Source organism: Theropithecus gelada, chromosome 1 (genome assembly GCF_003255815.1).
Source record: "Theropithecus gelada isolate Dixy chromosome 1, Tgel_1.0, whole genome shotgun sequence".
Taxonomy (NCBI): Eukaryota; Metazoa; Chordata; class Mammalia; order Primates; family Cercopithecidae; genus Theropithecus; species Theropithecus gelada.
Genome location: NC_037668.1, coordinates 74,462,045 through 74,476,731, shown reverse-complemented (window position 1 = coordinate 74,476,731; position 14,687 = coordinate 74,462,045). Strand labels below are relative to the sequence as shown.

General features: G+C 54.9%; 2 protein-coding genes across 5 annotated transcripts in view; both read left to right on the top strand.

Annotated features, from left to right (window-relative positions):
* MKNK1 (MAP kinase interacting serine/threonine kinase 1) overlaps positions 1-1,899 on the top strand; it is a 46,144-nt gene extending 44,245 nt beyond the window's left edge. For all 3 annotated transcript variants that reach the window (XM_025357833.1, XM_025357824.1, XM_025357842.1), the window contains one exon: positions 508-1,899. In XM_025357833.1, coding sequence (XP_025213618.1) covers positions 508-733 — 226 coding nt within the window. In that variant the 3' untranslated portion in view covers positions 734-1,899. The remainder of the gene's footprint in view (positions 1-507) is intronic.
* Positions 1,900-7,698: 5,799 nt separating this feature from the next.
* KNCN (kinocilin) lies at positions 7,699-13,712 on the top strand. 2 transcript variants are annotated; one of them, XM_025358188.1, is made up of 4 exons: positions 7,699-8,288; positions 9,332-9,400; positions 10,076-10,150; positions 11,523-13,712. In XM_025358188.1, the coding sequence occupies exons 1-4, from the start codon at positions 8,138-8,140 to the stop codon at positions 11,600-11,602; spliced, it is 375 nt and encodes a 124-aa protein (XP_025213973.1). In that variant the 5' UTR covers positions 7,699-8,137; the 3' UTR covers positions 11,603-13,712. The 2 variants fall into 2 exon arrangements, with proteins under 2 accessions (XP_025213973.1, XP_025213984.1); XM_025358199.1 differs by lacking the exon at positions 9,332-9,400 and having other exon boundaries at positions 8,138-8,288; positions 11,523-13,704.
* The last annotated feature ends 975 nt before the right edge of the window (positions 13,713-14,687 follow it).

Below are 14,687 nucleotides of genomic sequence, written 5' to 3'. Positions count from 1 at the left end.
CTCTAGAGCAGCCTCCAGATGCCTTTAGGTGCCAAACCTCAGATCCACCTTAGAAGATTTATTCTGCAAACCCGAAGTGCCTGTCCCTGCTAGTCCTGAGCTAGGTGCTGGGGACGTGACATAAGCAGCGCAGGCCTTGCTCGGGGAGCTTTTTCCCCACCCGGGCCGGGCGAGGGAGGGACAGGTGCGTTTAATGTGCCCGGTCTCTGCCCCTGGTAGACCTGTATGTAGCGTTGTGGGAGCTCAGAGGAGGGTGCCCTGAGGAGAAGGGGGAGCTTGCCCTTACCGTCAAGTCCAGGGATGGTACTTGGGGCTCAAATTACAATCCCTCAGTCAAGCCAGATTCCAAACCTAGGCAAGAACTGCTTTGGAGAGAGCAGCCCGTCCCGGTTCTGGGAAATCTGGTGGGAGTGCAGCGCCACAGCAGCGAGTGGGAGTGTCCCGGAGCTGGCCTGGCTGATCCCAGAGTCCTGATCCTCTTTTCTGCGCTTTGCCCCGGCCCTGCAGGAACAGCAGCACAATGGACCTGACGCTCTTCGCAGCTGAGGCCATCGCCCTTAACCGCCAGCTATCTCAGCACGAAGAGAATGAACTAGCGGAGGAGCCAGAGGCGCTGGCCGATGGCCTCTGCTCCATGAAGCTTTCCCCTCCCTGCAAGTCACGCCTGGCCCGGAGGCGGGCCCAGGCCCAGGCAGGCCGTGGTGAAGACAGGAGCCCGCCCACAGCACTCTGAAATGCTCCAGTCACACCTTATAGACCCTAGGCCTGGCCAGGCGTTGTCCCCCTGGAAACCTGTGTGGCTAAAGTCTGCTGAGCAGGTGACAGCGTCTGCCCTGTGGCTCCACTCAGGCTTTTTCATCTAGAAGGCCCTAAAGTTCCCACCAACCCCCATTTCCCTAGGGTCCTGGAGGAAAAAGCTTTTTCCAAAGGGGTTGTCTTTGAAAAGGAAAGCAATCACTTGTCACTTTGCATAATTGCCTGCAGCAGGAACAGCTCTTCGCTGGGCTCCACCTGCTCTCCGCCTGCAGATCTGGGATCCGGCCTGCTCTCACCGCTGTAGCGGCGGCTGCGGCTGCAGCCTGCAGGGAGAAGCAAGAAGCATCAGTTGACAGAGGCTGCCGACACGTGCCTCTTCCCTCTCAGCTCTGTCACCCTCCTCTGGCGGTCCTTCCACCTTCCTCTGTCCTCCGGATGTCCTCTTTGCCCGTCTTCTCCCTTGGCTGAGCAAAGCCATCCCCTCAATTCAGGGAAGGGCAAGGAGCCTTCCTCATTCAGGAAATCAGATCAGTCTTCCGGTCTGCAGCACGGAGAAGCACATAATCTTTCTTTGCCGTGACTGAAATGTGTCCCTCATTTATCATCCCCTTTGATTGTGATTGCTGCTAAAGTCAGTTGTATTTTGTTTTTGTTTTTTTTTAAAGTTTGGTTTTTTTTTAACCATGCTGTTCCAGCAAAGATGGGACCTTCATCTCCCACTGCAAGCCCACGGACTTCCCAGAGTGTAACGGCTTGCTCTTTCTGGAATGTCCATGCATTTGGGTTTTAATCAGCAGTGCCCTATTCTAACTGATTTTAAGCTGTTCCTATGACAAGCTTAGAGACAGCGTCGGTGTCTGCTGCTGTGTCCCCAGGTCTTGTGTGGGTGGCACAGATCTGGGCAGTTAGATGGAGCTCTGTGCCTGAGGTGAAGCCACACTGGGGTGAAGCCTCACTGCCCTGTTCTAGCGACGCAGTGCCTGCTGCCCGAGTTCGTGAAGGTACAGCCATTCAGATAAGCTGAACTGTTGAGTTACATAAAGAAAATAGATTTGCATTTGTCAGGCAGACGTTTATACAACACCATGGTGCTTTTATACATTGTGCTTATTTTAATAAAACTGAAATTCTAGCTGTGGCCTATTTGGGGGTCCTTTTTTTACCTGCAGACCTGAGAAGGAGACTGGCCTTCTAAACTGGGGCTAAGTCCAGCCAGGTGGGGAGAAGGTATCTCTTACCAGGACCCCTGAATAAAAACCACATTGGACCCAAAAAACAAGGTGAAGGAGAAATTGCTTTTTTTTTTTTTTCCTAGGTGAGGAAATGAAATTCATCAAACATTTATCAATTGCTTCTTCTGTGCCAGGACCCAGAAATGAGTAAGAAACAGCCTCTGCTTTCTAGGAGCTCCCCATCAAGTGGTAGAGGTGGTGTTAGCGACCATGACACAGGAGACTTCAGAATGTACTTTGATAGATGTCCTCTGTGCCCAGCAGCCCATAAGCAGGAAACAGATTTCCCCTCTGTCTAAAGCATTACTAAGCCTTTATCAAGGGGGTGTCATGTACCCAGGACTATGCAACAAAGAAAAATGGCGCCTCCCATCAACAGCCCTCATGTACGTCATGCAAAGGACCTTGTTGTCCATTGTCCCAGGTGATCCTCAGAGCCGGACAGGAGAGGACTGGGGTGGAAAGGACCTTTATAAGTTCCCAAGGAGGTGGCAAGGGAGGTCTGAGAGTCTGGGCGGTGGCCTGGGTGCTGGTGACAGCTGCTTTCCCTCGGGAGGGCAGAGAGGGGAGATGGGATTAGGGCTCTTCACTTGGGACAGGTGACAGGCCACGCTCCCAGCTGTCCTGTGCCATGAATGCCTCCCCGTTGACAATACATACTGTTTGTTGACAGTCTTCCCTTGACAGTAACCCTGACACCCTCACATCCCTTTTTCATCTACCTGGAGTGGGCTTGGTGAGGAAAACAGACCTGCAAAATCTGACCCTTTTGGCCCACAGACTCCCAGCCCCTGGAGACCCAGAACCAGGATACGAGTTCTATCCCTGAACTCCAGCCCGGCCTAGTGGGAGGCCCAACAGGAATGTGACTTCAAGGGGGCTTCCTAGGTCAAGCACTCTCCACCCCTGGCACACACCCTGCCCAGCTGCAAATCCCCCAGACTCTCAAGCCTTTGTGCCTTGGCTCAAGCTGTGCCCTGTCCCAGCCCACCTCCCCAGCCTGGCCCACCTGGCAAGGCCCGTCTCATCCTGCATGGCTCTGCTTAAATGCCATGACCTTGGTTTTGGCTGACCTTGGTTTTGCCAGCATTGTCGTGCACTTACTAAGTAACAGGTACTTTCTAAGAAGTTTACGGGCATTAGCATTTAATTCTCAGCAGTCCTATGAGGTAGGTACTATTATTTTATGCCACTTGACATGAAAAACCAAGCAGAGAAAGGAAAAATAGCTTGCCCAGGGCTATACAGCTAGGAATGGTGGAACTGGAATTCCCTCCAGGAAGGCTTGGGACCCAGCGCTGTGCTGCCTGCATTCAAATCCCTGCTCTGCCACTTACTAGCTCTGGGGCTTGGGCCAGTTACTTCATCTCTGAGAGTTTCTTCAACTATAAATGGGGATGATAGTGCTTACTTCATGGAACTGTTGTGAAAGTTACAAATTAATAAATGTGAAGCATTGAGAGCAGTTCCAGGCCCACATAGTAAGTGCTCCATAAATGTTAGCTATGATAGTTTTAGCTAATCGAGTAGTCCCCATTGATCCACAGTTTCGCTTAATTCCATAATTTCAGTTACCTGTGGTCAAAATAGATGAGTACAACACAATAGGATATTGAGAGAGAGACCACATCCATATAACTTTTATTACAATATATTATTACAATTATTCTATTTTGTTAATCTCTTACTATACTTAATTTAGAAATTAAGCTTTATCACAGATATGTATGTATAGGAAAAATCGTAATATATAGAGTTTGGTACTGTCCATGGTTTGAGACATCCACCGAGGGTCTTAGAACGTGTCCCCTAGGGATAATGGGGGACTCCTGTATTTACTGTTGTCTGCCAGGGCAGAATTACACAACTCACGGTCCCAGTGCGGGAGACGAGCCCTCCCTGGTCCTTGGCTCCGGGAGCACGCTACAGAAGCACTGTGTGCTGTGGAGATAGAGCTAGGCCTCTTCAGATGAGCCAGGCCTCTGTCCCTCTGTGGGATCCTCCTGCGGACAGGCTGCTCCGTCCCTCCGGGATGCAGTCCCTGGCCCAGAGGGGCAGCTGTGGCACAAGGGGAAGAGCCTGAAGTGGGGACCAGAGCCCTGGGTTCCAGTACTGCCACTATTCACTGGTGACCTTGGAAGTTCTGGCTCTGCTGGACAGAGGCAGATCCGGCAGACGCACTGAGGAGGCTCTGAGACCGCAGAGCCCCTTCCAGGCATGGGACCTGCGATGATGGAAGGCAGCTCCCCAGCTCCAGAGCTCTCGCGTGGGCAGGGCCTAGAAGGAGAGAGCTGGTCCCAGCCAGTTGGAGCGTCTCAAGCCTCAGACCTCTCTTCTAAAACCTAATGATCAGGCCTTGGCCCCAGCCCCAGCCCTCATTCAGCTGGACCCTGAGGACTCCTGTCTGAGGGCCTCTGGGCACAGGGACCGTCCAGTCTTTGTCCCTCTGTATGTCTACCTGCCTGGGCTCTGGGGGCCCCTCCTCCCTCCTGGCCGACTGCCCCTCCCAGACCCAGCTCCATGAACAGTGGTGCCTTGGTCCCATGCCAGCACTCCAGCTGCTTCAGGTCTGCAGGGGGCTGAGGAGCAAGGTCCCCCCAAGGCTGGCACTCTTGTTGCCATGGTAGCCGTTGCCTTGGAAGCCGCTTCCCTGACTTCAGCTTCCAAATGGTCCAAGAAAGCTACCCGTCCTCTGGGGTATTGGTGAATTAATCATGCTCTTTTCCAGGGTTCTCACCCCTCAAGGAAAATAAACAGAACCAAACCAGACTGGGGCCTTTTCGCCCACTGTTCCTCCCCACCCCCACGCCACACTTGGACTTGGTGCACTGAGAAGGAAGGAGCATGGGCAGACGCTCTCCAGCCCTTGCCTCAGCAGGAGACAGAGAGAAGAGACTGGGTGATGGAATTCAGCAGTGTGCCCGTGGCCTTGCCATGCCTGAGAACTGTGGCCTCCAAGAGCACCCAGGTTCAGCGGGGAGGCTCCGATGCTTGGGAGGGGTGGAGGGTTGGTGGGGAGATGGAGCCCTGGTGCCTTGGGCCTCCCTCTCAGCATGACTCACAGAGAGGTTCCTGAACTCATTTACCTATTGCTGTGAGCACATCACTCAAGGACACACTTACCTTTACTTTTTCAGAGCCCAAATTGAAGGAAGAATTGGCAGGCCTCCCTCTCTACATCACAACTGTTTTGGAAGCCTTCAATGACACACTCCTGGTCCTGAGGGAAAGAGGCAGGCCTTGACTGATTTTTGTTGTTTTTGTTTTGTTTTGTTTTGTTTTCTGTTTGCTTGTTTTGAGACTGGATTTCACACCCATCGCCCAGGCTGGAGTGCAGTGGTGTGATCTCGACTCACTGCAACTTCCTCCTCAAGCGATCCTGCCACCTCAGCCTTGAGCCTCCTTGGGCTCAATCGATCCTCCCACCTCAGCCTCCCAAGTAGCTGGGACTACAAGCATGCACCACTGTGCCCGGATAATTTTTGTTTTTGTAGAGACAGGGTTTTGCCATGTTGCCCAGGTTGGTCTTACACTGCTGGCCTCAAGCAATCCCCTGCCTCAGCGTCCCAAAGTGCTGGGACTGTAACCCCACCATGCCTGGTCCCTTGGCTAATTTTTTAACACAATGTCTCCCTCTGAAGGTGGGGCTGCCAATTCCTCCCACCTCAACTAAAACAGTGTTGAAATTCAGGGGCAGATAGGCCAGAGTACTTCCCAGCGGGGCAGGATCCATGAGGACTCTGGGGCAATTCTCCTGTCTCCCCATGTCTTAGATTCCCCACCTGTTTTATAAAGAGCTGGGACGGCCCTGGTTCTGTGATCTTGGAACTGATAAAGGCTCAACGTGCCTCTCCTTTGAGGTCAGAGAGTTTTCTGAGATCTGAAGCAGTGCACAGGTGCCTCTGCCACCCCCGTCCCCATCACCAGACAAGGCAGTGGGCTCGGGGAAGTGGAATGGCTGGCCCGAGCCCCATAGTGCAAGGTAGAAAACACGGCCCCAGGAGCTTCTGTCTTGGTGAGGGTGTGAGAGAGTCGCCCTCAGCCTTAGACTTTGAAAGGAGCCAGAAACACGTTTCATGGACAATTATTTTGGAGGCTCCTTCTAAAACTAAGTCAGTGGGGCATCAATTATGTGTGACAGAGACATGGGCTATGATTTGATGCCAATTAGAGGAATAATCAGATCTCATCCAGGCAGGAGGCACAGCAGATGCTGGCAGCAGCTCTGTGGCTGGGGAGTGCCCAGCTCCAGGGGCTTTCCCTCTGTGGGGGCCAGGAACACAGTCCAGGCCCATCTTTGTGCTGCAGTCACCCCTCTCTACAGACTCATGGTGAGCTGAAGCTCCGCTTAGGTGACCCTGGGCCTTCTCAGGCCCCCTTCTCCACATACAAGGAATGCCTCTTGCTAGAGACAGAGGTTCCCATGTGTCCACAGCCCTCCTGTTTGATGACTGGAGGTGGTCGTGCAGTCCAAGGCCTCTCCCTGAACTCTGTCCTTGTGTCCAGAAGACTAGCTCAGCTCCCTCCCAGCCACAGCATTCTGGGGAGCTCACTCCTGGAACCTGCCCTCAAGGGGCTGTCAGTCTACAGAAGACATAGAACAAGAACAGGGCAGCCATGGAGGCAGGTGGAGGGAAGAGAAGTTGAGCCTGGTGACATGAGACTGCATATGCGGTGCAGAGAGGGGGCATCCAAAGAGACGCCAGGGAGGCTGGCGACGGGACTCTGAGCAGGATTATGGGACCCTAGGAATTGTGCCCAGGTGCAGGGCCAGGCCGGGGCATATTCTGGGATTGGGAAGGCCCCGATCCATAAAGAGTCAAATAATGCAATGAATGATGAAGGCTGGAATTAGGGGCTGGGGCAGGGCTCGGGGCTGGGGCAGGGCTCAGGGCTGGGCTGGGTTGGTGACCACTGCCCAGCCTTGGGTTGGGGGATCCTGCAAGTAGCTCAGACGGGCTGGGTGCAGATGCTCAGTTCAGCGGGTGGGAAGGCACCAACCATGACCCAGCCCCTACCAAGTCCTCTTCCCTACCCTACCCCTTAGGTGTTTTCCTCCTGCCCACACCAGTGCCACCACTGCTCTTCCCTGTCACTCCCAGTCAGGGATCCCCAAGGTGGCTAGAAGGGTTCACCCTCCATTCCACTGGCCACTAAAAGGGGGGTGGGTACCAAGCCCACACCTGAGGACAAGGAAGTCCCGTGAGATCAAGCTTCAAACTAGAATGCCCTCAGCCCTGCCTGGGAGCCCAGAGGTGAACAGGATAGGGATGTGATGGGCAGGGGTAGGGAGCAGACTTGGAGAGATGCCTCTCCCTGCCTGCTTTCTGTCCCAGGTGCAGTTCCTGTCTCTTGAGCCTCCTGCCGTGTGTCTATCTCAGACTCCAAGCAGAGACCCCAGGTGCACCTCCAGGCCAAAGGGCAGAGCACAGCAGAGTGGGCCTTGAGTATGTGACCAGGAGTCTCCTCACATCCCTGGCTTCTGAATGACATGCAAAGTCACCAGCTCATTCTTCTCCCTCAGGAACCAGCAGTGGAACCTGGGCTGACTGCCTGCTGGGCCCTGGGACCCAGACAGCCGCTCACATTGCAACCTCATGAATAACTCAGCACCTCCCTGCTGCCTACATCTCTGAGGAGCCTGTGGCCCCTGGACCAACTCCCCCTTCACCCCGCCTCTCATTGCTTTAAATTTTCATAGGCTGAGGCCCAGTGGCAAGTGAGTGGCTCTAGGAAGATGGGGCAGGATGTCCTGGGCAGGGGAGCTTGAACTCTCCTGGGTGGAAGCTGGCAGGGAAGGATCCTATGGAGCAGGCCCAGCTCCCTAGAACTCTGACAGCCAAAGCAGAAATGTAGCCAGACAGGAGTCCCAAGGGTGGGCTTCAGCTTCAGAGGGCTTTAAGAGAGGAAGAGTAAGCTGGGTGACCTGGTACAGATCCCTGGTCAAGGTGGGACTGGGGGGCCCCTAGTGGAGCAGTGGGATAGGACTTCAGATAAATCCCAGGGTTCCCCGCCCATAATCTTACTGCCCAGAAACTCCCACCCTGAAGTTGGAGCGCCAACAAGGGGACATCCAAGAGCCCAGAAACTTCCAGGATTTTTCTGGGTCCAGACTGCACCTGCTGGAGGCGGTGCCCCTGTGGGCCTGCATGGACATCCCCATCAGCAGCAGAGATTTCCACTGCCTGCAGCTGGCCTGCGTGGCTCTCGGGCTGGTGGCTGGCAGCGTCATCATCGGCATCTCCGTATCCAAGGCTGCAGCTGCCATGGGCGGTGTCTTTATCGGCGCTGCTGTTCTGGGTGAGCAGGGGCTGGGTTGGGATAGGGAGGGGAGATTCTGGAGGTGGGGGCAGGGGCATGGTCAGGTAAACAAGGAACAGGGAAGGGCTGGGTCAGCAGGAATCAGTTGGGGAGAATGGAAGCTAGAGGTGTGGGCAAGACCGCCATCAGGGGCACAGGTGGGAGAGGAGGGATGCGCTGGGGCTCCTTCCAGCCACGGGGAGGAGACAAGAAGGGGAGCTGGCTGTCACACTCCTTTCTGGCTGCTCCCACTGGCTCTCCAGCCCCAAGTTCTAGGCTCTTGGATTTGTGGTGGGATTCATCAGCCTATCTGGGCAGAACAGGGGGTTGATGGTGGCAGGTAAAAGGACAGAGCTCCTGAGGACTCTGAGCCAAGACAGGCTCCAGCTCAGAAAAAGGGTTTCCTCTTCTTTCCCTGTTTGCCTCCACAGCAGCTGTGTCCATCTATCTGTCTGTGTGGGCGAGGCACACTGATGGCCCCTCAGTGATGCTGAATGCCATCCCTTACCCCACCCCTCCCTCCCAGGCCAAAAGCAGGACCAGAAGCACCAGGCTAGGGGACTTTGGGTGTCTACACCTGCAGGTTCTGGCACAGATGCTCATCGGGGGATGGAGTCGGGGCAGGCAAGGCAGGACTGGCTCTGCTGCTCCTGCTCCCCAGGTCTGGGTAGAGAGCAGCATGCTGAGGACAAGCGCCCAGTCTGGCCCTGGGGGCCCTGGGGGAGCATGGGGACGGCAGAGAGGCAGCGGTGCTGTCAGCCAGGCTCATTCCAGCAACCTGCTCTTCACCTAGGCACGGTGGAGCCAGGCAGCTGGGGCCTTCACAGACTGTAGCCCCTTCCCCAGACAGGCACTGCCCCCCACAATCCAGATGCACACACCCACGGGCTCACATTTACACACTCACAGTCCCAACTCTGCACACTGTGCTCCTCCCGTGCACACCCATATCTCACAAACCACCCCTCAGGCTCCCAGCCCACCCACAGCCTCAACATTCACCAGACCCTCCCCATCACAGAACCCCCTGTGTCTCTTCTCAGGGTTCCTCATCTTGGCCTACCCCTTCCTGAAGGCTCGGTTCAACCTGGACCACATCCTGCCTACCATAGGTGAGGCCTCTCCCTGACCCCAGCAGACCCCTCTGCCAAGGACTGTTCCAGACCCTTTGTGTGTTCGTCTGTGATCCACTGTGCGGCTGGGCTGAGCCCATATATGAGACCGCTCTAGTTGTCTGTGTTAGAGCTGCTGTGTGTGTGTGTGTTGTGCAGGCGTTGCCATGACTACAGCACAGCAGAATCCAGCCTGGTGCCCGCAACAAAGGTGCCTGAACCAGCTCAGAGCCGGGAAGTCCATTTCCCTTGAGAGATTTTATGACTCCCCAAAGCGTCCAACATCTCTAAATAACTCCCTCTTCATCCCTGAGCCCCCATGAAAGATCCTCTATTTCCCCTAAGACCCCATGGCTTCTGCATAGCTCCCACCTCATTTCAGCTCCCCAAATACAGGCTGCCATCTCCACCAATCCTATGGGGCTTTCCATGGCCCCAGTTCTCCCCAGGACCTCACTTCCCTAAAAGATCTGCCATTTTCTCCTTCAAGGGCCCAGTTCTTTTTCTCCTGCCCAAATCAGCCCAGATCATGTGAGACCTAAAGGAATGCAGTGGAGCAAAGACAGCATCAGGGATGGAAACTAGACAGCAAGAAGGACTTCCCTTCCCAACCTGGGCTTGATTTGGGGAATGGCTCAGTAACCAGGGAGGGCTTGGGGTGTTCTCATCCTGCAGGAAGCCTAAGAATCCATCCCCATCCAGGGCCAGACCATGGAGAAGGAAGATCCAGCACCAATGGCAACAAGGAAGGTAAGTTTCAGAAATTCCCAAGTCCATCTTTCTTTTTTGAGATAGAGTTTTGCTCTTGTTGCCCAGACTGGCGTGCAATGTCACAATCTCGGCTCACTGTAACCTCTGCCTCCCGGGTTCAAGCGATTCTCTTGCCTCAGCCTCCCAAGTAGCTGGGATTATAGGCATGTGCCACCACACCTGGCTAATTTTTGTATTTGTAGTAGAGACGGGGTTTCTCCATGTTGGTCAGGCTGGTCTTGAACTCTCGACCTCAGGTGATCCACCTGCCTCAGCCTCCTAAAGTGCTGCGATTACAGGCGTGAGCAACCGCACCCAGCCTGAGACTGTCTTTCATCTCCCCTCCCTGACTGAGCAGCTCTGTGGGGCCTGGGAGCCTTGAGCGGCATCCTGAAGGGGCTTCCTCAGTGCAGGGGGATGGTACTGCTGGCAGTTTCCCCATGTGCGCAGTCAGACCCTTGCTGCTCCAAGCTGAACTGATCTTCTCTTGCTTATCCTGAGGGCTTCTGTCTTGCCCAGCATGGACACTGGGATGAGGGCACCTCCCTGCTTCTTCCCCTCCCTCCCCTCCCCCTCCCCCAGGTCCCATGCCTCAGTTTATTTTCCCACTCCCCTCTCCCAACTCCCCCAGGGTCAGAGGAGCTCAAAGGGACCCAAGGCTGGGGTGCCCAGTACCCAGGGCAGAGCTGGGATAGAATGGGGAGGGGGAGATGTGCCAGGGGACAGTTTCAGCCCAGTTTAAAGAGGCACCCATGCATACCAGCTTTGGGTACTAGTTTTAACCACCCAGTTTAAAGTTCGTACCCCAAACTGGGCATCTCCTTGTTCCTCCACCCCACACCTGGAAAAATTCCAGGGCAGGAGTTTCTCAACGATGGCCCCAGCCCAGTCTCTGCCACCAGTGGCAGGATGGCTAATACTCAGCAAAAGGGCCCATTCCAGACACTGCTCTGAGCCATGTTCATCTATTATTCACTCTTTTAAGTCTCACAACAACCACATGAGGGCGGTACTCTCATTAGTTTCATTTTACATATGGGGTAACCGAGGCACAGGGAGATTAAATGACATGCCCAAGACCACACAGCCAGGAAGTTCTGCAGCCGAAGCTCAAACCAGGCAGTGGGCTCCAGGGTCCTGCCTCTACCCCCAGCCCATGCTGCTGTCCTCTTGAAAGCCATCCTGACTGGAGGTACCTCTTTAAACTGGGCTGAAGCTGTCACCTGGGATGTTCCCCTCTCCCCATTCTATCCCAGCTTTGCCTAGGTTCACTGGGCACCCCCGCCTTGGGTCCCTTTGAGTTCCTCTGACCTTGACAATTCCATGGGCACCTGTCTACTGAGGCAGTTCTTGTCCCTGGTCTCTCCCCCAGGAGCCCGCAGCAGCCTGTCTACCGTGAGCAGGACCCTGGAGAAGCTGAAGCCAGGGACCCGGGGGGCTGAGGAATGCTGAGGCAAAGTCTGAGGGGCTGCCCCTTCCCTGCCCTCCCGTCCTGCCTGCTGCCCCATCTCAGTGCCCTCCTGGGTTAGAAAACCCGAACTGGAGACACGCCAGGCCCTGCAGACCCCAGAGCAGCTGAGAACAGCGTCTGGAATGGAGCCTTTTGCACTCGCCTGGCCAAGGCTCTCGAAAATGGATTCCACTGGTGTGGGCTGGGGCCTGGAGCAAGGTGTTGCTGGATGCCCCCACAGGGTTCCCGTGTTTCAGGCTCCTGCCCTGACCTTTCTTTCTGGACCACAGCTCAGCTTTGTTGCCTGTTCGATCTACTGATTGGTTTCTCTGGAATTTGGGGTCCAAGGCCCTGACTATGACCAGGATGCCCCAGTCCCTTGCTCTAACCTGGCTTCAGAAGTGAACCACAGGCCCACAAGAACCACAGACAAGGACCCTCCACCCCCACGGTCTAGCCCAGGAGCTCTAGAGCTCACTAGCCCAATAGAGGGGCTAGACAAGATTCTTTTTCAAATATCAAATCTCCTGGCAGTTCCTCAGGGACAGGCTCTGAGCAGCAGCAAATCAGATGGGGGATTCTGGGGGGCTCACAAAGGGACAGGTACAAACAACCTTGCCTGGGGGTCAGAGGAGGCAACTTCTCAGCTGAGCCCAGCCCTGTGACCCCTGGTGTCTAACTCCACCACTCAAGACTTTTTGTGATCTGACTTCCCTCTTCCCCCGATCTTCTCACTGCTCCCTGAAGAAGCGAAACATATTCCTGTCTCCAAGCTTTGCCCTGTGTTCTCCAGGGCCCTCCCTGCTTCTCTCTGCCTATCAGACTCCCCACTTTTAAAGGCCCCATTCAAAAAATCTCCTACCCACGTGCTCTCCTCATTCTCTTCTGCCAATCTCTGTCTTGCTGCCACCTTTCAGGCAGGGCTGAAGTCTTCCTTTTCACAAAACAACTATTAAGCCAACTTAAGTCTACTGAACATTGCCCCTGCTCTAGTGCCTAGCACCAGACCAGTAGGTGCTTAATAAATGCCAACGGCTTCAATTTAATGTAAAAACAATTCCCTAGGCTTTCCCCGGGAAGCTACTTCAAAGTCCCATCTACCATGGGTAGAGCAAGTGTGGAGCAAGGAGGCCCAGGTGTGGCCTCACAGAAAACCCTGCTCCTCCCTCCACACCTGTACCCTCCAGGCAGAGTTGTGTGACCTCTACAGAGACGCCCTGTCCATATGGCCTCTGGCCTGCTTTAGTGAGCAGAAGACAAGCTAGAAATAGTGTCCTTCTCCCAGGATCAGTGGAGGTGGCACTTCCTCTTAGACGCCTCCCCTGACTTTACTGTGCTTCCCAGCCCCAGGGTTTCCCTCCTTCACAGCCCAATCACTCTGAGTGGCCTTTTTCTGTTTCCCCTCCTGAGAGTGGGAGCAGAGGGCCAGGCACCCAGAAGACACCCCAGTGGATGTGGGAAAACCGAAGTTTTCTGAAGCAGCAGAGTCCATCTCAGATGGGAAAGCTGAGGCCCCACTGGAAAAAGGACTCATCGAGTCCCATGGTGAAAGGTCACGGGGCCAGGCCTGCAGCCAGGTCTATCTCTCCCTATCCAAGGCTCTATCTTCTGCTGTCCTCTGCACGGGCGGCAGGGATCAGCTCTCTGACCACAGTGTGACAGACCTCCACGAAGGGGCTGCCTTCCACAAATGCTGGCCAGGTGTAGAGACTTCGGTTCCTTCAGCTGAGAGAAGCAACTTTCTCTCCTTGAATTTCTCTCCTCTCCACCCAATTGCTGCCTATTCCCTGCCCCTTCTCTTTTCCTTCATTATCCTCAACAATAGCTCAGGCTGCTGGTCCCTACTCAATCAATGAGGAGGTGACCCTTCCTCCTATCCATCTTTTCGATCCTCACCTCAGTGCCCTAGAGATGCCCCAGGGTGGAGGGGATGGGAGTGGGGGATGTGGACCCTGAGCTGTGGAGAGGGTGGTTCCCTACCCCCTGCCCATCAACCCCTCTCAGCCAAGCTCTCCCCAGGATGGGGCTACGGAATCCCCAGTGCCTGGCGGGGCCAGGCACAGACAGATGCTGGGGGCCAGGTGCAGTAAATCAAGGAATGAAAACATACAACAGCAAGAGCTATGTCCACCAGGGAAGAACTGGGTGAGGCTTCAAAGGACCCTTAAACTGAGTGGACATTCTTGAGCCTGGTCCTCTAGTTCCTCTTTTTCCTTGCTGTGGGCTTCCTGAAACATGTTCCCTCCAGCCCAGGTGAACGTCCCAATACATTTTCCTCAAGTACATCCCCAGCCTCAACCTCCCCACTCCCATAGTCACAGGAGTAGTCAATGTGGAGACATGTGGCTTCCCCCCCTCACACTTTGAGAAAAGGTGAGGTCAGGCCCAGCTGGCATGGGTAGTACGGTAGCATTAGGGAGAAGGAGAACCCTCCAATATTTCAGCATGGGACAGGGGCGTGGACAGGGACAGGTCTTTGAACCAAGCTCTTCCAGTAGTCTATTCAAGAAAAGAAATTGGTTCTTTCCAATAGCCATTCTCACACCAGGACTGTGACTATGACTGTGCCTGGCCCTGGGCTGGGTGCTGAGAACACACAAGTGACCCAAAGGTGGAGAGTGCTTGGTCCAAGCAGCTTCCTTGAAGTCGCATGCCTGCTGGGCCAACCTGGAAGAGGACTGCCTAGGCTGGGGCTGGAGGTTGGAGATAAGACTCACATCCTGGTTCCCAGGGGCTGGGGCAAGAGGCTGTGGGGCCTTGAGCCTGGCTTTCCCCGGATGCAAAGGGAGGATACGGTAGCCCTTCCCCACAGGGCCACTGTCAGCATGAAGGCTGCAGTAGGGTTTATGAATGGATAAGTGAATGAATGAAGGCAGAGGTTGGAGAGAGGTTCTTTCAGCTGAACTCCTCCAGGGTCTGAAAAGTCAGCACCTCAGTCTTCCCTCCCACACAACCCAGCCTGGAGGTGGGCCTGCTGCCCAGCACTCCCTCCCCAGCCCTCAAACCAAAAAGCTCCTACACACACCACCAGGAGACAGAGTCACCCGCTAGACAGGCTCGTGGCCACACCCCTTTCTAGGGTGCAGG